Genomic DNA, 15,904 nt, shown 5'->3' with positions numbered 1-15,904 from the left:
GTATGGATACTGAATTGCGTGACCTAAATATGTTAGGGGGCAGCGGGAACTGATGGGACTCAGAAACACCCCCACAATTTAATTAATTGTTCCTATCATTTCCAATTGATAACCCAGCGGTCAATTTTGTAGTAGGATAGCAATCATGTGATCATCAGCAGGCAGCTGATGTAGCTTTCACTTGCTGTCATAGTTACAGTGACGCCGTGCCGCTATCTCGCAATGCTACAGAAAACTTCTTCTTCACATCACTCCTAAAATCTAATTAATTGGTCCTTGTGGCATTTCTGATCGTCCCAGAAAATTTCATCAGGTTTCTGTTAGTCCGTTTTTGAGTAATGTCACGCACAGACGGAACAACAGACGGACAGGCAAACGTATGCCGATCATCACATATCTCCTCCGCATTCCTTGGCGGAGAGAAAACATGGAAGCTGGCTATTCTGTGATCTCTTCAGAGTCAAAAATGAGGGAAAGCATGAGACACCCAACAGACATACAAGCTGCGACTAGTCCTTGCATTTCCACCATAACTAACACCAAAGGACAAGAGATGGACCCCCACACCACACATAAAGAGTAGGTTAGTGTTAGCTGGAAAACTTGGGAAATGCCCTGGCAGTCAGATGGATGTCCATTAAACATGGAGTGTTATAAAGGAATCTTGTAGTCACAGATCTGCTATGAAGATGCCCAGACTGGCCTTTTCATGAGGATAATTGCTGATCTTCTATTTTGCTAACACTCTTCTAAATAACTTTCCCACAGTTCAGACACCAACAACAGGTGTCCTCATTGTTGACGTGATATTCTGACTCTCCGAAGCTGCAGAACCGTCCACGCTGCAGCATCATTCCCCCATTTCACGCTCCCTGGCTGGAGGTCAGAAACATCCGCTGGCAGTCTGAACATTCCCCGCTTGGCACATTCATCGCATCTGTATTTTGGACTGAGGACAGCAATAAATTGACTTTGTGCTGAAAATTACAATCTGGTGATGGGCAGAGATATGTGGACGATGCAGCAACTGCCTTCTGGGTGTTTGTTGGAGGAGGGGGAGCAAACACTAGCAAATTGCTGTCAGATTTTATTTGACTGACAGTTTCCAGTATCGGCTCATGAGGTCTGGTATCGGATACTTTATTTCCCTCATCCCTTCTGTCATCCATGATTTCCTCATGAATTCATGTTACCGTCATCCAGTTTAACTGAATATATTTCATCTGATAGTTTTGGTTACATCCCTCTGTGCCTCTGGTTAGCTCCCTACATGTGGAGAAGGAACTTTGTAGAATTAAAGTGAGAAGGAGTTTCAATAGTTTTTAATCTACCTGACAAAACCTCCCAAGTCATTTGGCAACAACTAATTTGTTGTGTAAGGCTTGAATATGCACAAACTTTCTAATTCTGGACTCATTAATTCTTATTTCCCTGCTCTATTAACCCTTTTACTGACTTCTTCTGATTACTTGTTGATATATAGGCCCATTAGCAGCATTATTCAGGATCCAACATATCCAATGTAGCACCTGAAGCCATCCATACACATCTCTGACAATACAAAGTCATTAGGTGGGACCAGTGATTGACTGTCTACAGATTGGATCTGTGAGGAAGGGACTCAATTAATGATGACCAAACGGGCGTTCATTGATTGTGGAGTTGGTGGCGTTTATCTGGAGGGGGATAAACACAATCATTTGTGGAGTCTAGAAGGGAAGGCTGGTTTGAGGAGACCCTCAGAATCTCAACATAATTACTCAATCCGCCCTGGATCGGTTCTGTCCTTTGTGTCCATTTCCAAGGAGGAAGCAGATGAGTCCTGATGCCTTTTAAGTGCACTCACTCTGTGGAATTGCTCTTAGCTTCGAAGAATATGGCTTCCTTAATAATCAACATCGAAGACTTCAAAGAAATCCTGCGCACTTTTATCTAATTGCTGCTGTTCGGGGTTAGGACTCCAATTCAGCTGCTTCTAACGAAACCTTTGCAGTTGAAATTCAAGTTTAAAGAAACAGCAGCAGGCCACACTGCTACATGTTTCCAACTGTTCTAACTACTCAAATCACGAAGAGAATTGATAGAATGATTGATTATTCTTAGATGATAAGTCCGATAATATCCTGTTTTGTTTTCCAAAAGTAATTTCAGGTGTGAATGAGCTCTTTTTGTTGATTAATGCTTTATATATTGTGCTCAGTGTGGCCAGGAGGCTGTATTAAAGGTGGTAACACCAGAAGCTTTGTGTTTGAGTTGCTGTTTCTTTACCTCTCAGCTCGTGACATTGATTGTCTGAATGTGCTCCCTCAGAAACACTATCTTTTGATCGCAACAGGATTATCTTTGTTCGATGAATAAATGAGTGAGCAAACATGTAAACATCAGCCCTGATCTTCCATCACGTCGGCATTCTGAGCGTTAAGCGTTACTGTGTTGACGGGCGGTTTTTACACAAGACAAACAAATGTAGGTCTTGGATTAAAGCGATGTTTACAGTTAAATCCTCCGCCGTTCTCGGATCTCTCCAGACATTTGACAGCTCTGCCATCTTCAGTCCACATTTCCAGCTTTAATCTGAGAATATTTTCAGTTGCGTCCTCTCAGCAGCAGATGCATTTTTGATTCTGGTGTGCCAGTTTCACAGCACCAGCGGTGCTTCAGTTGATTATATTAAACAAAGCAATCCCTTTTTGTCAGGGATGAAACTGATTCTTAAAAAGCAAACATTTCAGAAACTGTTTACTGGATTTGATAAATATCATTTCTTTGCTACTCCATTGTGATCATGATTTCTGTTTTTAATCTAACTTGCAAATGCCAGTTAGATTTAAATGCTGTCATCGGAGGTTGCAGGTCATTTATTCAACAGTGTGGCCGTTAGAAAATTTACCAGATTTATTCAGTATCATAAAAATAAAAGCAGAAAGTGTTGGCCTCAGGTAGCCTTAACTCTGAATGACTGGCATTTTTAAAAAGTCTACTGCTTTAAAAATAATGACTTTCATTTTGAAAATTGATGAGGGACTTGATTAATGTAATGGGCAGCTATAAAAGTATTCATTTCCCATTATGATTTGCTGGCATCACTTCCAGGAACAAAAAGTTTCACTTGAGCTCACAGCAGAGGAGAGAAGCCTGACTAGATGACTTTTTCAAGCGCTTTGATGTGATTATTACAAACAAAATCTATGACGCCTGTTTCCATCAAAGCTTTTTTGCTTTTTATGACGCATGACTGAAAGTAGAAGAAGCAGAGAGCCAAGAAAGAAACTCAGCAGCCACAACAAACACAAGCAAAGTCACATTGTTTTAAGCTGCAGGGGCAGATTTAGGCAAACTTATCAGCACGTCTTATCGTCAGCTTTTTCTGTTGGTATTGATAAAGACAGAATTGTTTACAACAGGGGTGTCAAACGCATTTTAGTTCAGTGGCCACATACAGCCCAATTTGATCTCCAGTCGGCCTGACCAGTAAAATCACAGCATATAATTACCGATAAACAACATCAATTCCAATTTTCTCCCTTTGTTTTAGTGCATAAAAGTACATTCAGATACTTTCACAAATAAACTTAAAAAAAATAGCACAAATTTACCAAACAGTCAGTTCTTTAAAACGGACGTATCCATGCCATGTGCTAGTTGTGGTGAACAAGCAAAAATACATGAGTGGATAAACAAGTTCCACCAACGGCAGCTTGTTTTTTCTCTTGCTAAATTTATTCAAGTTGCTAAATCAGCTGAGGTGGCTGCACTTTACTTACTTGAATTTGATGCTACTGTATAGTTTCCAGCTGGACTCTAATAAGATTCAGATTCAGAAGATTGGACATCTTAACATGGAGGTCTATGGAGACTGACTCACTCTAAGTGGCCATTCAAGGAACTGCAGTTTTTGGCATTTTGACTTAATTTTACCACCAATGAAGTTGCCTAAAGGCATAAATGCATTAAAATAGCATCATGACTGGCATATGTTTGATATATAATAAAGCTTGGTGACCTCATGCAGCAGTCTTAGATTGTGTGATGGTTCAATTCACTTCTAATACCCTGATGGCAGGAAAAAAAATGCCTCTTCAACAACAAAGCGGTGAGATGCAAAATGGCTGACAAGGTAAAAAAAAAAGCTGGTGTGAGACACAATGTTGTAATTGGGAAGGGCAGAGAGACAGTGCAGTGATTTAGGAGGTGGAAAGAAATCTTTGGTTTCAAAAAAAAAAAGAAAAAGTAAAGATTCGAAGGAAGAAGAGCAAATTGAAAAGGAACCAGGGGCAGTGTTGCAATCAATGGCATTTTTCTTAAAGTATTCTCTGTGAGCAGGAGGCGAAGAAGGTTATGCAGCCTGTTACAAACTAAAATAGGATGGAGAAGATGAGGGGAGGGGGAAAGAATAGTGCCAATTCAATACACTGCAAATGCATAATACATAGAGAGAGAATTGAAGAGAGAAATTGGCTGGTGAGAGATAGAAGCCTCATATATAGTCTGAACATATTTTCTGTGTCGGAAAAAAACAAGAAAAAACAAGCGGATGTTTCTTTCATCAAGTGTGCATGCCGAGGTGTTTATATGAGAGACAGGAGGAGGGGGAAAAAAAGCAAGGCAGTGAATTGGAAAGATAGCCGACGATTGGGAGTGGCAGATATTTCACATCTAATATTGTCGATTGAGCTAACTCTGAGCCAGTTTGATTCAGTGCAGCAGAAAATGTGAATGCGGGGTTGTTTTTCTTTTCTGTTTAACCTGCACAACTTTTCAAGATTGCTTAAATAAATTACGTTGGTTCTGTTTGGAGATATTAGGACTGATGCTTTTACTTAATGAAAATGGACTCTGGTTGAATTATTACACTGCAGATAGAAGTTTGACCAGAGATGGGGAAGATCCCGCTCTGCCGTTTAACGCCTCCTTAGCCGAAAAGCTCTTTTTCAAGCAAACACATTAAGAGCGAGGCATTTTTTCCCTCTTCCTTTCTGTTTCCCGTGCTCTTTCCCACGATGCACCGCTAACAAGAGAGGACAGCCAATCGAAGTGACCCGCCTTCGGCCTCGCCGCTCTGGTTTTCTGTTTGAAAAGCAGCCCACACTCTCGCAGGCCATTTAGCTCGGCGCCGTAACGACGGAGGCAAACCGATCCGAACCAAATGGACTCGAGAAGAAGAGAGCAGAGTGGCGGTATTCTTTTCAAATCCCGTGCGAAGGCGAGGTCTGCATGCGAGCAATAACATGTCGACCGCAGATGCGTCTCTTCACATGGCATCAAAGTCGAACACACTTCAAAGCTTTGCATTTCTGCACACGTGTCAAGATTTGCACGCGTTGCTGGAGGATGTGGAAATGAGAAGCTTCCTGCAACATTCAGGCGTTTCCGTTTTTTTTTTTGGGAGCACTAAGTACAAGACTGAGCAAAGAAAGATAGCAGGAGATAAACACGTCGCATCACCTGAACATAAGGACGACCGGGAGCATAATAAGATCTCCATGTTTGTGGAGTGGCTTATATGACCGAGTGCGTGTTGGTGTTTCAGATGAGAAACGAGCGTCGACTCGACCGTGCAGGAGCAGCTCAGGACAACAACAGGACGGAGGAAGAATGAAAGAAGAATGAAACTGTAAGGAAGAAAACGACAGCCGGAGGGTGTTTTCACTCAGCTTTCTTTGAAGTGAACCCTCGTGTGATTGCAACATTTGTGCTGTTTATGAGGAGACGTGTGATTGAAGAGGCTCCGTCCACACTAGAAAAAAAAATAAATAAAGTTTTTGTGTGTTTTTTTTTATTCCACCAAGGAACATGGTGGAGTAAAAAACGTTTGTTTGTCCATTTGTTTGTCTGTCTGTGTGTCTGTGCGCAACGTTACTCAAAAACAGACCAAGATTTGGAGGAAATTTTCAGGGAAGGTCAGAAATGACACAAAGACCAACTTACATATGCATAACAGACGCTTGTGCTATATTAAATGGCCACATTCTATGTTTGCAGAAATAACTGATTCATTAAAGTTTTAACGTTCAAATCCAAATTGTTAAAGGAGAAGTTTTGCCTTTGAATTTTAGATGCTGTGGATGGATGAGGTGGTTTGAGTCGACAAGATCACTCCAGAGGTTTAGCTAGCGATGGGCCACCATGACAAAGACTTGTGTAGCAGTTAATGACCTCCAACCAGTGTTCATGTACAGACACTGAGGCCATGCTTACTTAACATTCCTGTCGCTGTCAAATCTGGATTATCTTTCTCTTAACTCATTTCTACATGATCCCTCAAAGTTTTATCCATGAATTGTAAATGTGGAAATACATTTTCCATACTGAATATCTCTTGAATTCAGCAGATTTCCATGTAAACCTGCACATAAACTCATATTACCCTTGATAGCTAGAACAGGCCACCATGACAAAGACTTCTGTTGCAGTTAATGACCTCCAGCCAGTGTTCATGTATGTACAGACACTGAGGCCATGCTTACTTAAATGCTTAAATGAGTCTTTCGGTCATCTAATCGGTAAAAACAACTTGAGTACTGATCAAAGAACAACCTTTAGTGGCATCTCTAGTTGATGCATAAGCCTCACTGAAGCAAAAGAAGATGTGTTTCACTGTTGATTAGATTGTATTTGTGCTGCAAATTCGAGTAATTCAGGTAAAAGCAGTTTTAAAGGGTCTCTGCTGTGGCGGCCTATAAAAAACTAGCTGGATAATGTCCTCTGTGGCTCCCAGAGAAGCTTTAAAAAGTTTGCAGAAATAACTCTGAGGGTTCAGAGCACTAAAAGTCTCAGCAAACTGGTGCTGCAGCCCTTTAACACTTGGTATACGTGATCCAAGTTCTGCTCATTTTGTTTCTCTGTTTGCTCACTTGTTCTTTTCCCTTCAGATAAGTGGCCAAATGGAGATGATTCACTGTCAAATTGAGGCTTCTAGTTCGGCTACAAAGACGTTTCAGAGCAGAGAATTGTTTAAGCTTTTCAGTGTGGCACTAAAACTGTACTTCTGAGCAAAGTGCTTCTCAGTGGGATTCAAACCCCACGACGACGGGCCCAGTTTGTCCGAAAAGCGCCGCGGCAGTGACGAGACCTGCTGAGTTTTCCGGGGTGGCTTTATTTCGACTGGAACATCTTGCTCTGCTGCTTTTGTCACCTCCAGCGCTATCGCTCTTTCACCGCCGCTTAACACAACAAGTGCGGCAATGTGCTCTCAAAAGGCAATTTAAGCAGAAGCAGGGAAGTAAAGTGAAAGTGGAGGCATTAAGAGGAACAAGTTTTCCTGTTTCATGCTTTTACCTGTAATGTCGGGCTTCTGCGGCATGAAGAACTGGTAGAAAGTGGGCTCCGACAGGCCCTTGACGTTGCGCGCTGTGATTTCCACCTCGTATCTTGTGTTCCACTGCAGCGGCTGCAGCATCGCAAAGTCATTGGCTCCTGGAACCAGCTTGGTCATCCACTGTTCCTCTTTATCCTGAGAACAAGGAGCAGAAGAAGAGGATGACTTTAATCAATGCTCAGTTTGGTCAGAAAGGGAGTGAAGGAAGTGTTTTACCTGGTAAACAACAGTTTAGCCTTTGTGTTTTTAATCTGGGGATTCTGAGAGTCGCTACAATCAGCAGCAGAGTCGCAGAAACAGTCGCTCAGGTGAAAACAAAGACTAATCCTGCGTCTTTCATCAACTTCCCACCGCTTCTCTTTTCCGTTCCTTTGTGGCCTCTCAGCCCTTTTTTCTTTTTCTCTTCCCTCCTTCCTCAGCTTTCGTCTTGCAAACAAAGGATTGGAAACTGAACAGCTGTACATTGAAAGGAGGCCAAGTGTACTGAGCTCACATTCCTGCCTCCTTGGCATCTTCCCCCCCAGAGTCACTGAAAATGGATGACTTTTTCAAACCAAAGTCAAGGTCCAGGATTGCAAATGTGCATAACGTTTAGTCTGGACTGCTTTAGTATGATTTAATAAATAACAAACAAACTGCAATTTAATGGAATTTATCAGTATTATTTTACAGATTTTCTTCTGTAGTTTAAAAGTACAAGAAAATATTTAGTGTAATTCAACACAACACAAAAAATCTTTCACCGTGAATAGCAATAAAGATTTGGAAAAAAAAGAAAATTCAATTCTTAATATTAAAGGCGTCTTATTTAACATTTATATGTCACAGATTAAACTGTTCAATTCAAACTTAATAGTCAAAACATACACTACCGTACAAAAGTTTGGGGTCACTTAGAAATTTCCTTGTTTTTGAAAGAAAAGCAGCAGAAATGTTAAACAAATGTGTTTTCACCTGTGCATCATATAAAGAATATATTAGCTAACCCAAACTAGATCAAAGATTCATTAAAATGTTAGTGTTTAAATCCAAACTGCGAAATGAAAAGTTATGTGTTGCCTTTGAATTTTAGATGCTGTGGATGGATGAGGCGGTTTTCTGTGTTTGCGTCGACAAGAGCATTTTGGAGGTTTTGCTAGCGACGGGCCACCATGACAAAGACTTCTGTAGCAGTTTATGACCTCCAGCTAGTGTTCATGTACAGGCACTGAGGCCATGCTTACTTAACATTCCCGTCGCTGTCAAATCTGAATTATCTGTCTCTCAGCTCTTTTTTACACATCTCCCAAAGGCTAAACCATGAATTCTAAAAGTGGAAATACTGACGATCTCCCGAATTGATCAGATTTCTATGTAACCCTGCACATAAACTCATATTACCCTTGACATCATCTGTAATGAATAGCAGATTCTTGCAATTTAAAACCACATATCCAGTTTCGCGACAAGATTTTTTTATATTAAATTATAAAACTATGATAGAAAAGCAACCTTTACTGGCAGCCATTGGTGACATCCTTAGAAAGCATAAGCCTTATAACTAATATCTGTACTTTTCTGCAGTTTTACAGGCATACAGATACAGGCAATTTCACTGTTTTCACCCATGCAAATATCCATCATTAAAATTTAAAAAGCCACAAAGATACACCAAAACTGTATTTTAAATTAACGTATTTTATGAAATGGCTACTTTCCATCATTTTAAAGTATTTTTTTGGTGCCCCAGCTGCCCTAATATTAATTGCATTTATTTTTTCTGTGTTTTCCGTGTGTTTGCCGACCGATGAATTCATTCCTGACGCCAGAGATAAGGTCACAGTGGTGTGAAGCATCTACATTTTCCTACATCCTGCTGGGCCCCCAAACGCCTCGCTGAGACTTCCTGACCCTCTTTTTCCAACAGCCTGTTTTCATTTGTTCGCAGGACCATTTTAAATCGCTGTCAGCTTCCTCAATGAGACGAACGAAACATTAGCAGCGGGGAGATAGAAGATCTGGACCAGCTCAAATCCACTTAGAGAGTTTTTGTACGCATCTATTCTGCTTCCTGGCCTCATCTCATTCGCTCTCCTTATCTGCTGAGTTTAAGCTGCTTTTTTGCAAACACACATAATAAAAAAACAGCTACTTAAATGGATGAGTGAATTGTGAGAGCTCCTCAAACACGACATTATTCATTTAGACGCGCTAAGGAACGTCAGCGACATATCCATCCCAGTGAGTCACTGCGAGAGAAAAGCATTCACGTTTCCTGCTGTGGAGTGATTGTGTTGAACACAAAGAAAAATCTATGATTCTGAGTTGGTTTTTTTTTCAATGTGGGTTGAAAATGTAAGAAAACACCCTCGCTAAACTGGATGTCCATATAGCCTTAATTTCCTAACTGCTCGCTTTTTTGAGTTTCCAAAATGTGGCTGCTGTTTATTATCAACACAACTCAACGACAAAAGAGACTCTTCATAGATGCAGTAAATGAATAAATTCTCTTTTCTTGATGAAGTTCTTAGTCATCAGCATCCATGAACTTGCTCCAGAGTTCATCCAAAAGTGAAGCTTATTTCTAGTTTAGCAAACTTACTGAGTTTCATAGACAGATATGAACTTTAACTTTGTCATGTTTTAGTGCCTGTTATTTCTTCTTCTTCTTTTTTTTTTTTTAACGAAATTTAATGAAAATATCACAACCAATAATGCATTAAAGTGTCTCTTAGTACCCCCTTGTTTCTCCTTGAGATGTAAATCTCTGAAAATGGGTCACATCTGTAGAGTTTCATCTTTAACCCTTGGAAACATCAAAACCAAGGCATGTTATCTTTAAATAATGATCAAAAATGACACCATTTCTCAAATTCAGAACCGATAAAAACAGAATGAATCACCACATTTTCAGTGTTCTGACAGTCCTTGAACTCAGAGAGCGCACTACTCCACCAAAGTTGTTCGTTCCCACAGAAGTGCTAAACACTGAGCCAGTGTGCAGCCCTCAAGTACAAAGAGGAAGCAGAAAATCTGATAATCCTTCCTGCTTCCTGTTTTTGGCTCTGATAAATGGTGCAATTTTAAACTTTTTTTGTTTTTCCAAATTAGGATATAACCTTTCAAATGTCACGATTTAGGCCTTGATTTGGTTTTGTAACGGAACGACACGTCACAGATGAGTAGTTCAAAGACTGCAGGAAAGTTGAACACCTCGTGTTTTCTAGTTTTAATAAATCAGGCTTTGATTATTGATGTTTACACAACTTAAAAAAAAAACATAGGCAGGTTCAGAGACTGTAAAACACTCTGGATTACTCACAGTCTTGTACTTGACTATGTACTCCACGATGGGCATCCCTCCATCGTCCTGCTTCACCAGCCCCAGTCGGTAGGCCTTTCCCATCCCTCTCTGGCCGTGGACCGCTGGCGGACTCGGCTCTCCTGGGGATGGAGGGAAGCTTCAGCAGAGATGCAGAACAATATGTCTTTGTGTGTGTTTTTCTGTGAGGGGATGTGTGTGTTTGCCTTCTTTCCCAAGGAGGGGAGCAGGTGCCGACGTGAGATATGAGATAAGAATGCAGTACAAGGAGAGAGAAGGCTTTAAGCTGAATTAAATTCATATTACAAGGTAACTCCCACTGCCTTGCTATAATTAATGTTGACTGGAGGTTTTATTATTCACTGTATTTTGCTAATTGGCTCTTCTTTCGAACATTTATTCTCAGTAGCTGCGCTGCCGCATTACAGTATATCAAAGACGGAAACACTTTTTTTCCTGTGGCCTTGCCCAGATTTACTGCAATCCTGCTGTGGGAGAGTGCTAGAATAAATAAAATGCTTATCATAAAATCCTGCAGTACGTAATTTTTAATGCAGCATTTTTTACATCGCAAAATTGACAGGATCTATTCCTGTTGCTTAAATGGGAGGAAGCTGCGACCATCTCGGAAATAAACACACCACGGTTGCATAAGAGGGCAAATGGGCCTCAATTTACTAAAGATGCTGATGCTTTGGATAGACTTTTGAAGCATGTTTACATCATACATCTTTATGAAATTTTATAAAAGGAAAACATCTTTACATCCATACATTTCCATGGCTGCTTTATCAGTTTACAGTTCTACTTCCTAAAACATATGACACATTTGCAGTGTAGCGTTTGATGCTAAAGCATACCCTGAGCATTATTATTTTCTGGGATGTTACAGTAACGGATGGAATTGACATAGACACACTTGTAAATGGAAGTTAGAGCAGCTTTGATTCTCGGTGGAGGAGGCGGGAACTTACGGATGGGTAAAGTCTGGAAGGTCTCCGTGTGGCTGAACTCTCCCTGACCCTTTCCGTTGACAGCTGCCACTCGAACTTCGTACGTCGTGTTGGGCTCCAGTCCTGTCAGCACCACTGTGGCTGCAGAGAAACAGCAGCAGAGGTCACATCACCCGGACATACACTACCGTTCAAAACGTTGGGTCACTGACAATTTCATGTTTTCAGTGAAAACTCACTTGTATTCATGTGCCAGCATAATTTTACAAGGGTTTTCTAATCATCAATTAGCTTTCAACACCATTAGCTAACACAATGTAGCATTAGAACACAGGAGTGATGGTTGCTGGAAATGTTCCTCTGTACCTCTATGGAGATATTCCATTAAAAATCCAGCTAGAATATGATGAATGACTAGACTGTATTTCCCATTCATTTAATGTCATCTTCATTGAAAAAAATGGCCTTTCTGTCAAAAATAAGGACATTTCTTAGTGACACCGATTTTCAAACGAGTCACAAAAACAATAACAATCTATGAAATACTTTCACAAATAAACAAACAAAAAAAAATCTTACAAATTTACCAAAGTCAGTTCTTTAAAATGTACATGTTCAAGCCATGTGCCAGTTGTAGCTGCCTCATATTATTAACCCTTTGATGCACAACATGGGTCAAGAGATACCCACTTTCCATTGAATATGGGTCACTTTTGACTCATGTTGTGTATCGAAGGGTTAACAAGCATAATACATGAGTGGATAAACTCTAACGTTCCACCAGTGGTTGCTTGTTTTTTCTCTTGCTAAATGTATCCAAGACGCTACTTCAGCTGAGGTGGCTGCACTTTACTTACTTTAATTTGATGCTACTTTACAGTTACTATGTAGATATTCCATTAAAAATCAACCGTTTCCAGCTAGAATAGTCATTTACCACATTAACAATGTCTAGACTGGATTTCTGATTCATTTAATGTTATCTTTTTTGAAAAAGAAATGCTTTTCTTTCAAAAATAAGGACATTTCTAAGTAACCCCAAACTTTTGAACGGTAGTGTATGTGGCAACCTTCGATCATTTAGACAGCAGAGGAAATCATTAAAGAGGGCGGAGACCACACAACAGTTTGACTTTAAGCTAAACAATATCATTTCCTGCTCAATCCTGGTTGCAGCCACTTGCTGTGGCTCTGCTATTATTGCCTGAGAGCTGCTGCATTTTTTATTAAGAAGCCTTCAGCAGTGTTGTGTTTGAAAGGGAAGAAATCCTTGCAGACGGGAACAGCAACAGAGTGTAGATTGGGTGAAACACTGGCCACAACAGAGGTAGTAAGTGGTCAGATGGGGATAATGATGCACAGTTTGGGATAATCTGTTCTCAAAGATACATTACGTATCGAAGAAGAATCACAGGCCATCAAGTGAACCTCATAAAGTTAACAAATATTAAATTATTTACAAGATACTTTGATTATCTATTAATCAGTTTGAGTATTTTTTTAAAGAAGGATAAAGATGTTTCTGGTTTCTTTACTACTCTAAAGTAAAGCGAATTTTTTTGGGTTGTGCTAAAAACAAGATGTTTGTTGATGGCAACGTCAGCTTTGGGAAACACCCATTGACATTTTTCACCAGTTTCTGTCATTTCATAAACTAACAAATCGATTAATTTAAAATTAAATTGACAGGTTGATGATGTATATGGCCGTCAGATCACCTACACAATGATCAAATAACTGATTAGTTATCAACAATTAAATTAAATCCAGCTGTTTTGATCATCACTTAATCGGTTTGAGTCATTTTAAAGGAGAAAAAAATGCAAATTTTCTGTTTCTAGCCCCCTTAATGTTAATATTTTCAGGTTTCTTACCCCTCAATGAGAGTGAAGTGAATTTCTTTGGGATGTGATATAAAAACAAGACATTTTAGGATGTGATTTTTCATTGTTTTATTGCGTACCAGGATGATAAGTGCGTAAAAAGTTGCAGAAACTCTTAAATGCAACTTCTCTCCAAGCACTTACACTTTAATCATCAGGGTTTTTGCTCCACAATCAAATAGAGTCATTTTCAATGGATGTCCACATACTTGTGAGCACATATCTAACTAAGCTTTTTTCAGATATTTCAACTAATGCAACTTTGGAGTATTTACTCAAGTCTGGAGTTGAAAATAAATAAGGATATATGTGCGTAATTAATGATGTTTACAGTATTAAAGCTTGAGCTGTTTTCTTAAGATGCTCCAACAGAGCCACTGCAGAATCCAATAAAATGCTCATAATAAACAGTAGGAGAAAATTTACACATTTATCAAAGCAAACAGTGTATTCAAAGATGGATAGTCAGTTATTATGAAGGTTATTAATACTATCGTGACTGTGAAACCTCTGCATGTGTTGCGCTCATATTGCAAAATTACATCGATTATTGAAGGAAACAAGGAAAGCTCATTATCAGAACACATTTCGGATTCCTATTTATATTCTACAGTCACTCGAGCTCATTTGCATAACCTTCAGCATTCAGAGGAGCCAGCAGAGAGTTGCTGGTGTAATGAGCTTGAGTGAGAGTTGTTGTTTTTGTCAGTCTGCACAAATTAAATACTTGAATGGTAATAGGTGCTTTTGCAGTTCTTTAGTCCTGGAACTGAAAACAAATTCTGCAATTTGCAGCCATGCTAGGTTCATTCCAAGCTATAAGCAGACATTTCAATTTGGGCAAAAGCATTCGAATGAAACGAGTCCAGGCGTCTCATTATATTGGAGAGTTTATTGTGTAAGGATCTTGTGCTGAGGATGTCTGAATGGCTGTATGATTATGGTGGCCTGTAATTGGTCACATTTATAATATTTTAGTCCTAATTTTGAATAAACAGCCACATTTATCTGGATGAAATTAACCTATTTACTCAGCCGGTGCTCATTCTTTCCCCCTACATGTGCTGTATATTTCCCTGCTGTTCTGCATTCACCTCAATGCGTCTCCATACTGTAATTGACTCTGAAATGAGGGATATTAGCGATAAGCCCTTCAGGTTGGTCGGAACCTGCTTATCACTCGACCATTCGTCCTCTGGCTTCCATTTTCCAGCCATCCATCCTTCACCTTCGTGGCGTGCTTTCCACCAACGGGCTCAGAAATCAATTTGGAGTCGTAAAGCATAAGAAGCGGAGAAGCGGCTCTTTCAGCTCAGACAGGTTCCTGGCACTCTTCCCCACGAGGTGTTTGAGTCCTGTCATGACCCAACAACATCTCAGGGCCAAGGCTTTGAAGGATCGCATGGCAGATCATGCAGCGAGGCCTCTGCTCATGGCTGACTGGCGGATGTGTGTGGCGTTAACGGACAGAAATATTGGTTAAAGTCAGACAGGATGTTAATCCGGCATGTTGAGGCACAATCTCCCTGGTCTAATAACTAGAGGATAGAAGCATGAAACTGGGTGGCAGGAGCATAAATATTCAGATTTCTCCAAAGTGAAGTCGTCATATTTTACACCGATAACTATGTGCACATACAGATGCAGTAGTTCTGACCACTGGAGGGTCGTGATATGTAGAATTTATTAAGCAAGTGGGAAAATTACATTATTTAAAAAGAATAAGAACCGACTCATTTATATTTAAAATCAGGTGTTTTTTCAATGTCTTTCTTTGAACACTTTCATGCAAAATGTGTTCATTTGAGGACATTTAGTGAAAAAAAACTTTGCATTTTTGCACCTGAACCACAAATGACTTTGTGAGGGACCATTTTCAAGGCATTGGCATGTGAGTGTTTTCAGTCGGTTTCTACTTCAGTCTCAAAATCAATCAGCAGAATCCGTTTTTTCATGGGGACTGTTTCCGCACAAGTGAGCGGTTCCAAGGAAATCTATTGACAGCGAGCTTGGGGATAATTTCGAGTACATTTTAGGTACCATTAATGTTAAATGGTAACTGATTGCTTCCAGTGAGCATCAACGGTTGGACATTGGATTTTTATTCCAAACAAAAACAGGAAAGTCTGAAAACAAAAACATTGATTGTAAATAAGAAGCAGTTTGCAGATCAGCAGGTTGTAGAAAACTCACAACGTGTCTTTGCAGTGGCTAGAACTGAGTGAGGTTTTGTTCCACAGGTCATAAAGTGTATAATTTGTCTTTGGATCACTGCTAATGATCATCCTCTGCAGTCCATGTGAACAGGTGAAAGCTTTTTTTTTATAGATCCGCCTAATTCAACCTCTTTCGAGATAGAAAGGCATTAAAGCAGGCTATTATCAGGCATGAAATGGGTCCAGTAATGTTCCTTACATTCAGCGCAGTGGGCTTGTGTTAGTGATTTTTA

The 15,904-nt window shown here is 40.0% G+C and overlaps 1 protein-coding gene across 4 annotated transcripts in view; it reads right to left on the bottom strand.

Annotated features, from left to right (window-relative positions):
* The window catches only part of LOC111565647 (neural cell adhesion molecule 2), a 329,641-nt gene that overhangs the window by 23,604 nt on the left and 290,133 nt on the right, over positions 1–15,904 (bottom strand). For all 4 annotated transcript variants that reach the window (XM_055008080.1, XM_055008081.1, XM_055008078.1 and 1 more), the window contains exons 13-15: positions 11,594–11,713; positions 10,620–10,741; positions 7,279–7,453 (exon numbers count right to left, since the gene is read on the bottom strand). In XM_055008080.1, coding sequence (XP_054864055.1) covers positions 7,279–7,453; positions 10,620–10,741; positions 11,594–11,713 — 417 coding nt within the window. The remainder of the gene's footprint in view (positions 1–7,278; positions 7,454–10,619; positions 10,742–11,593; positions 11,714–15,904) is intronic.

This window comes from Amphiprion ocellaris, chromosome 24 (genome assembly GCF_022539595.1).
Source record: "Amphiprion ocellaris isolate individual 3 ecotype Okinawa chromosome 24, ASM2253959v1, whole genome shotgun sequence".
Lineage (NCBI taxonomy): Eukaryota > Metazoa > Chordata > Actinopteri > Pomacentridae > Amphiprion > Amphiprion ocellaris.
Note: the sequence above shows the minus strand (reverse complement) of the source record. Positions and strands in the feature narration are given on the sequence as shown.